Here is an 8,596-nt window from a genome sequence, read left to right as displayed (position 1 = left end):
CAATTCCATATATCCAAGTGTATAGATACCACTGCAAGTTGATATACTATGTGCATTGGAGATGAACCTTTTTCTTTTAGGACACAAGTGGGTGAATGTTCCCTAAACTGAATTCAATTGCATTGGTAGATACATGTATTTGTTTTTAGTTTTGGTTTTTATTGAAAAGGTTTAGAGAACTATGATTGGAAAAATGCCTTGTTTTTTGTCTTTTCAGGATGACAGGAAAAAAAGGCAGAAAAGTTCAAGTGGCACATTCTACAAAGGTGACAAGAGGAACAAAAGTAGATCACAATATTGAATCATCAGTAGGTGGAACAGAAGAGCAAGAAAGTGTGGTGGGTCTAGAGGTTGAAGTATCATCAACTCAAAGAGATGAAGGTCCAAGAGTAGAGGAGGATGAGTTGGATGATAGTGAAGTTCAGGTGGAAGGAGGAGGTGATGTGATTGGCAAATGTAGGATGCTTGATTCAGATCAGTGTCCTCGCATTCCCTTGTGTAGGTTGATACCTTATGCAAGAGTGAGAGGACTTCGTGATGATGTATCTTCACTCAAAAGTACATTTCAAGTGGAGGGCTATCTCCCAGAGAAAGGTTCTTTCATTGTATCTATCTGCAAGAGTGATGGAGAGGAGATAGTTGTGACAGATGATATGAGGAAGAGTTGGTCTCCCACCTGGAGAGAGGTGGATGGGGAGTTTGAGAAAGATGTGATGTCTAACACTGACTTTCATTTTATGTCGCAAAAGATGTTATTTGTTTGGGAGGGCAATCATAGGACCACTGCATAGATGAGTGTTATCAAGGAAATCTTTCCTACAAACAAGAAAAGACATGTACGAGTGGTATGCACAATAATTGACCCAAGGAAAATTAGTGAGATTGCTCTCTTGGCAGGGCTACAACGAATGAATTCGTAAGTACATGGACTCTTTGAATCTTCTCCACATTTGTGTTTTATGCTACTTTGCATTTATTGATTGGGTTGTGTACTTTGCTGTTTGTTTTCTAGCATGAATGAACATGCCATTATCAAACCTAGTCTAAGGGACATACTCATAAATGCACACAACATTTGTGAGTGTGACTCTATGGTGTTTATGAGAACATTGTCTTCGAGTGAGATCAAATCAATAGAGAATTGGAGGGCTCAAGAGAGTAAAGGGAAGAAGCCATGGTTTCCATTGACAAGAGGTTATCTGGCAAGGCTTGTCTTCCAGGTAGAATGTTGCATTTGTATTGATGCTTAGATCTTTATCACTCCTTTGCTTTCTCTAATTGGAACTTATGTATGTAGGTTGAGTACAATACAGAGCTTAAAAAAGCAATGGACAAAATATCTACAAAGCTACCTTTAGATCAAAGGGGAGAGGCAGAAGGAAAGCAATGTACCATAATTCAAAAGAGAATTGCTAATAGGATGGGAAAGTTGTGAATTGAATTTTCTATACTTTGTTGCATTTATTTTGAAGTTAAGTGACTGACATGTCATCTTTGGATAGGTGTTGAATTGTATAGATCCTGGTCTTGGAGAGGCTTGGTTGGAAAAGTTGTTTGCCTTGTGCTTTGATGGTACGGACTCTTGCGTAACATTGGAGAAGCTCCAACTCATTGCAAAGTCTGATTTGAGATTAGAAAAAAAAAATATTCCTTTCTTTCTTAGAAGCTACTAAACCTATGCGAGACATGTACTTCATGCCTGTGGGCGACCTTGAGTATAGAGGGTGTGTTTCTTCTACCAATACTAATCATCTTTCATGGTGTTTGTTTGTTTCTTGCCAATGGCATGACTCTTATTTTTTTATTATAAAATTGCATCAACTTTTACTTTTTAGGTGGATTAGTAGAGAGATATTTTTGGAGAAGGTGGAGAGACAGTCATTGAAAATGCTTGAAGATTTGAGGGTGATCACAACAATGGGCATGCCTTTGGATACCCCTAAAAATTACACATTGCAGCAATACATGGAGGATATAAAACTGGAGGGGAGAAAACATATGTTTGTGGTGCTAAGATCAAAGGAAACAAAGATGGAGAGCAAGGGTGGAAAAAAAGGAGATGGACTATCTGAGTTGGACATGGCTGCCCATAGGGTGGTTTATAGGTATGTTGTCAATTCATTTGAAGGTTCATTTTTCATTTGTCTATGTTTGTGCTGTTGATTCATGTAATTACACAATCATTGATGGTTGTTCCACTTGATTTCTTGACCTTTTTATGGTTTGGGACATCCAATTTTTTTTCGTTTCTTGGTTGATAGATATCTCTCCCACTTGGCAATAGAGAAAAGGATCTCTGAAATTCCAAATTTGTGTAAGAGTTGGGTGGAGATTGGTCATGCTGCATGCATGTATCCACCGGGCATGCACCATCTCTCTCAATGGGAATTAGCACATTGTCCTTGGTGGATAGATTTCCCTAAAGGACAAGTACTGGTGCGAGAAAGAGACTTGTACAATACTTATGCTTCACAAAAAGCCAATGAAGCAAGTAAGGACAAAGTGGAGGGAAGCTCAAGGAGAGATAAGAAAGAGAAAGAGAAACAAGAACATCCTACAGAAAAAGGTAAGGAAGATACAATATGATTGTTTGTTGATGTTGTCTTCAATTCGTTTTGACATTGCATTAATAAGTTTATGTTTGTTCTCTTTCTAGATGAGGGACCATCTAGTCCTATGTGGCATGAAATGGATCACATAGAGAGTGCAGGTAAGGGTGTTGTTGTGTTTTGCATATGTAGTTGTTCCTTTAACACTAGTTTTGCTTGTAATTGATTTGCTTTTGCGTATAGGTGGAGAATCAATCTCGGGACTTGTGAAGCAATACGTGTTCCATCGATCACAGTCACCTGACATTTCCTTGGCCCGTGGCATCACACCTTTGTTTGCTTGTACAATTGGAGATTACATTGCAATGGGCAAAGACTTTGCTGACTCTAGAAGAAATGATAAGTATGCTATTTTGCATGAGTTTTTTTATTACAGTGGCTAGTTGAGATCAGGACTACAAGAGGATGGGTAAGAAGGTGAAATGGGCTTCAGATTTTATATTGCTCGATTTTCCATCTGGCTATCCACTTGATGAGAGAGGATCCACTCCTACTTGGAATGTCTTGCTCGAGGACCATGTGCGGCATGGGCTTGCAGTTGCATCAGCTTCTTTGTCTAATAGTGGTTGGTTGGCATGCATATGTCCTTTGGCAGGTAAGGCACAATACCACAATTGACATTTCACATTTTGTGTTTCCATTCTACTAGTTTTAAATAAAATTAATTGCTTGCAGGACAATGTATTGGTTGGATGGAACGGTTTGCATATGTCCAGGGCTTGGAGGTTGTCAGACGTGTGATCATTCATGACAAGTTTCCATATAGATTTTGTAGAGAACATGATAAAAGTGTTAAGGTAAGCTACCATTCCATGCATTCTATGTTTGCATTCCATGATAAAAGTGTCTTTGACAAATGTCTCCTCGTTAGTCCTATGCATGATATGTTTGGAAGGATAAGTCCTATGCATGCTATGTTTGCCATCTTTCATGCTATAATGCTTGCTAGTTGAAGTCAATATACTATACATGTTTTTCTCCATGTGGTTTCCAGATGCAATCTTCAGTATTAGCTCTAATACGTAGAGCAAAGAAGAATCCAAGAGTTTTTTGGGAGGAGAGCTTTCCACTTTTCCAACAGCTTTTGATTGATCCACGTGAAGATGTCTAGACTCATCACATACCTCCCTCTGCAAGGACAATCGTGCCGATGTCTTCTCAACTAGCACGAGGTGGACTAGAGAGGAGTAGTTTTTTTGTAGGTTGCACTATGTCTCTTCTCTGTGCTCCTGGAGGGCTGGTTCTAGAGATGGGTTGTGGTACAGCCCCTCTTATGCGTGCTTGTCAGGCCATTGGCAGGCCTTGTTTTTCATTTGATTCAGACAACGGTATTGTGGCTAGCATTGTTGAGCCACTTGTGGCAAATCATTCTAGAAAACGGATCAGGTCAGAGCATGATGGAGAGGGGGAAGAAGAGAGAGTGGAACCTATCACAAACCCCTTTGATGAGTAGTATGCTACTGGCCCTGAGTTTTTTTGTTATATATTTTGAATGCTAAAATTGAGGACTTTGAAAGTGTTATTTAGCATCTTTATAATATGGTAGATAGTGAACATTTACGGGTGCCTTTGAATCAAGAAAGTACAAATTTTGATGCTTTGGATAGTGTTTGTAAGGCCTTGATCTAGCAATTGATTTTTTTTGCTTTTCGTTGGTAGCGAATTGTCTTTTGTATATGACATAAGGATGGCAAGTTCTTCTTATTGGAAATTATTTTCATTGTTCCACTTTGACTTACTTTCCTTTGAAATGTATGTTTTGTTGTAGTTTGTTGCCATGCTATGCAAAAAAAATGGCAAGATTCATGACAGCCGACAAGAGATATGATGAGTGCCAATTAGATAAACCACATGCGCGCAACTACTTTCTTGATGATGAATGTCAGGGGGATTAGAATATGGTTTAAAACACCATTTTGTTCATAGACTGATAATTGTTGTGGTGAACCATGGACACATTTGGAAAGTTTTGGTCTAGTGCATTTTGCAAGTGAAGTGGTATTTCAACAGTCATCTATGTTATGAGTTCGGTAATTAGTTTATGTTCTTCAAGTGAAAGATAGGGTGGATTGTAAGTCTGATTATTGGTATGCTTATTATGACAACATCTTGCTATAGTAAGTTTGGTTTCAAATTTGTTCTTATCGGAGGAATTGTAAAAAAACTCGCTCGCTTCATTGGGCCCGCTCGCTTTTTCTCGCTCGCTCTATTGACTACCTCGGGAGGATTCAAGACAAAGAAGATGAAGAAGAGCCTGCAGAACCACAACGGCAACAGCCATTCCCGAAGTGGGTAAAGTAGCTTTTGGATGGTAGAGAACCTCTAGCCATTGAGGAGGAACCCGGGGGATTCACTCTTAGTACAGGGGGGACGTCACCTGCGTGCATCGACTTCAAGAAAACCCCCTATATATGGTCCATGTAGCATAATAAAATACCCCTATTTAAGCTTATAAGGATACCACTAAAAGCGCACTATGTGCCCCCTTTCCTTAAATCTACGTTCTTTCTCAATTATTTAGATTAGACCATAAGAAATTTAGATGATATAGATTAGACCATATTCAAATATTCACCAATGGGTAAAATTCATTTGTTTCCCAACCATGGCTTAAAACTAGACATAGATCAATACTAGTTCATGCATACTTGATACATGAGGGATTGTCACTAGTCAAATTGTGTATGTGTGTGTACTTTTTATGTTTAGGGTGTAAAAACTTGTATTTCCCTACACGCCTCCCTCTCCTCCCCCAAAGATGTCAAGTCCCCCCTAACTTAAATTTGAGATTGGGAAAATTTAAAAAGGGCCTCCACCCCTAATGTATAAGCTTATGCCTTATCTCCAAAACCCCCCCTATTGTACACTCACGTGATATCATAAGTTTCCCCTTATGAATCCCCCAGGAGGAGGAACCATCCGAACATTGCCGGTCCAAGAGATTAGAGGAGCAAAGAAGGGCGCAGGAACAATTGGTCAACTATGCTTTGATGACAGAAGTGATCCGTGCTGATGAACCCAAGTGTCTTGAAGAGGCATAGGGCGATGATAGGTGGATGGAGGCTATGCAGTCGGAGTATGGCTCCATAATGAAGAACAACACTTGGGACCTTGTGGATCGACCACCAAAATGCAAGGTAATCGGGACCAAGTGGGTGTACAAGACCAAGTACAAGTTTGACGGCACATTGGATAAGTACAAGGCTCGGCTCATGGCAAAAGGATTTGCATAGGTACATGGTTTTGATTATCAAGATACTTTTGCTCCCACAGCTCGACTAACCACAATTCATAGTGTTTTGGCTTTAGCTGCCCAGGTAAGTGTTGGTAAGTTGAAAGGAAAGAAAAGAGTGGACACAAACTCAGAATACTTGCATTATGGAATGAAGAAGAGTGAGGTCCTTAAGTAGGCACCTCATACATGCTCACTGACATCACTGATGACTTCAGAGCTCCACAATCATCTCCTCAATTTGCTCCTAGATTCTCTCAATCATCCTATGTGGCTCTCCACCACCTAACTGTGCTTGTGGGCACCTAACTGTGCCTCTAGCACTCACACATAGAAACACAGGTGTGCCTGAGGCATACACCTTGAGATATCCCATCAAACCCCCCCTCAAGGGAATGCCTCAGGCTATGTCAAGGATACATCTAGTCTCATAGTTTCTCATGCCATCTCATGGTGGTCAAGGATAAATCTATGGCTAGGTTCTCATGCTAGCAAGGGTTCCCATGGGTGTAAGGTAAACAAAAAGGGATACAAAAAGACCTTCCAATGGTTATCTCCCCTTCATGTACATGCACACAATGTCTACAGAAGGTACCATGGAGCAAAACATACACATGGCCTACATCATAAGGTGACCAGAGGTGTTTACAAAACACACAAAACACAATAGTTTATTTCATTCATTTTGGAGGACTATCCAGGCTGAGTACCTTGACATAAAAAGAGAGATCTGGAGCATACATAGAGATGATTTAAAATGCATAATCTTCAAAGGATGCCTCATCTTGTGGAGGCTCATCAACTGAAAGTAGATTTGCATTTTCAGTCTTTGCTTTGGCTCTGCAAAACTTCTCATGATGGTTGTTCTTGTCATAGTGTTTGCATGGGTTAATTTTGAAGCAGTCCTTTGAAAGGTGATTTGTCTTTCCACAGTGATTACAAGGGGTATACTTGCCCTTCTGGACTTTTACAGCATAAACAGTGTCATTGCCTTTCCTGAGCTCCATATGCCTTTCTTCTTCTTGGAGAGCAGAGATAATACCTTCAAGATTAGGATTAGGAAGATTTTTTAAAGTGGTAACTATATGATCATAATCTTCAGGCATACTTTTAAGTAACACTGCCATAGCATCATCTGGAGTAATAGGAGAGTTGATAGAAGCTAATTGAGTCATAAGACTCCGCATATAGTTGACATGAGCTGCCAAAGTAGTCCCACTAACCATCTTCAATTCAAAGAAAGAGATTTTAAGTGATAATTTAGAGATGTGAGAGCTAGCACCAAAAATCATGTCAAGCTTCTGCCAAGCTTCTGAAGGAGACTCTAAGTCAGAGATGTGGTGAATATAATCATCTCCTAAAGCAAGGGCAATGATACCATATGCTTTCTCCTCTCTAGCGGGATCCCTTGCCGGGCATGTTGGAGTTGAGGATTCTCCAGCATTGGAGGCTGTAGAAGAAGCGGTTGGAGTCGGTTTGACAAGTCCCCAGAGGTTCTCCCTCATCAATGCAAATTTCACCGTCATCTGCCATGTGTGGAAGCCCTTTCCATTGAACTTCTCTAGATTCAATAGGGTAGCCATGAGAGGGTCTAACCCAGATATTGGGCAGTGTCTTTCTCTCTTACAAGGCAAAACATAACTGAAAGGCTTCCAAAATATAAGCACTTGATGTAGCAAAGACTAGTGACCAATATTCAATCAATGATGCTTCTTCTTACATGCTTCATAGAGGTGGCTAAAATGAATACTTTCCAGTCAAAACCAGGTCTAGCAATTCAAAGAAAAATTGAAGCCACACTTGTACTGATGCTATTGAAAACTTCAAAAACTCAGAAGTGCTAGAGTAGCATTTTATGTAGCATCATCTTCAAAAACTTGTCAAAACTGTCAAAACCAAAGGACTGAACTTGGAGGGCTTGTAGCTCACTCTTCAAAGCAAGGAAAAGAGGGCTTTGTGAAGCAAAAGAAAGCTCATATACCAAAGAGGATCTAGCACAGAGGTTGGATGAAATGGTGCACGCTATTGCCCGGGGGAGTTGCTACAGGCTGAACCTGAGTTTTGACGATTTCTCCTCCGTTACTAAACCAAATGAGCTGAAAAATGACTCAAAATCTTTGTCTTAAGGTCGCCCATCTACTCCTAATAGGGCTCAAGCAATGGTGCAGCAGGCAGGGAGTATTGTGCAATAGAAGAATGGCAAAAAAATGTACTGTTTGGAGAATGGCAGCCAACAGAGACGTTTTTTTTTCAATTGCTTGCAGGTGGAAGTTTGCCCATACTAGAGGAGTTTACAGCTCAGAGGGTTTGGGCAATGGTTGTTTATAGGCAGAGAACCAAGCTCTCAAAGATTTTGGGAAGAAGGAGGAAAATGGGGAAGAAGAAGATGAAGAAGAAGAAGATGATGTGGCAGAAATGGGCTCAAGGGGGATCAAAGGGCTCTGATACCATGTTGGTAAGCTGAAAGGAAAGCAAAGAGTGGACACAAACTCAGAATACTTGCATTATGGAATGAAGAAGAGTGAGGTCCTTAAGTAGGCACCTCATACATGCTCACTGACATCACTGATGACTTCAGAGCTCCACAATCATCTCCTCAATCTGCTCCTAGATTCTCTCAATCATCCTATGTGGCTCTCCACCACCTAACTGTGCCTCTAGCACTCACACATGGACACACAAGTGTGCCTGAGGCATACACCTTGAGATATCCCATCAGGAAGTTGGCCCATGTTTCAGATGGATGTGAAATCCA

General features: G+C 40.5%; 1 protein-coding gene across 1 annotated transcript; it reads left to right on the top strand.

The window, feature by feature from the left end:
* The first annotated feature begins 762 nt into the window (after window positions 1-762).
* LOC147894972 (uncharacterized) lies at window positions 763-1,435 on the top strand. Its single transcript, XM_087384275.1, has 3 exons — window positions 763-916; window positions 1,013-1,220; window positions 1,298-1,435. The coding sequence occupies exons 1-3, from the start codon at window positions 792-794 to the stop codon at window positions 1,433-1,435; spliced, it is 471 nt and encodes a 156-aa protein (XP_087240401.1). The 5' UTR covers window positions 763-791.
* Window positions 1,436-8,596: the final 7,161 nt, after the last annotated feature.

The sequence above is a fragment of the Dipteris shenzhenensis genome, chromosome 13, assembly GCF_047967505.1.
Source record: "Dipteris shenzhenensis isolate YYH24624 ecotype China chromosome 13, Dip_SZ_1.0, whole genome shotgun sequence".
Lineage (NCBI taxonomy): Eukaryota > Viridiplantae > Streptophyta > Polypodiopsida > Gleicheniales > Dipteridaceae > Dipteris > Dipteris shenzhenensis.
This window is presented reverse-complemented; position numbering and strand designations above follow the sequence as displayed.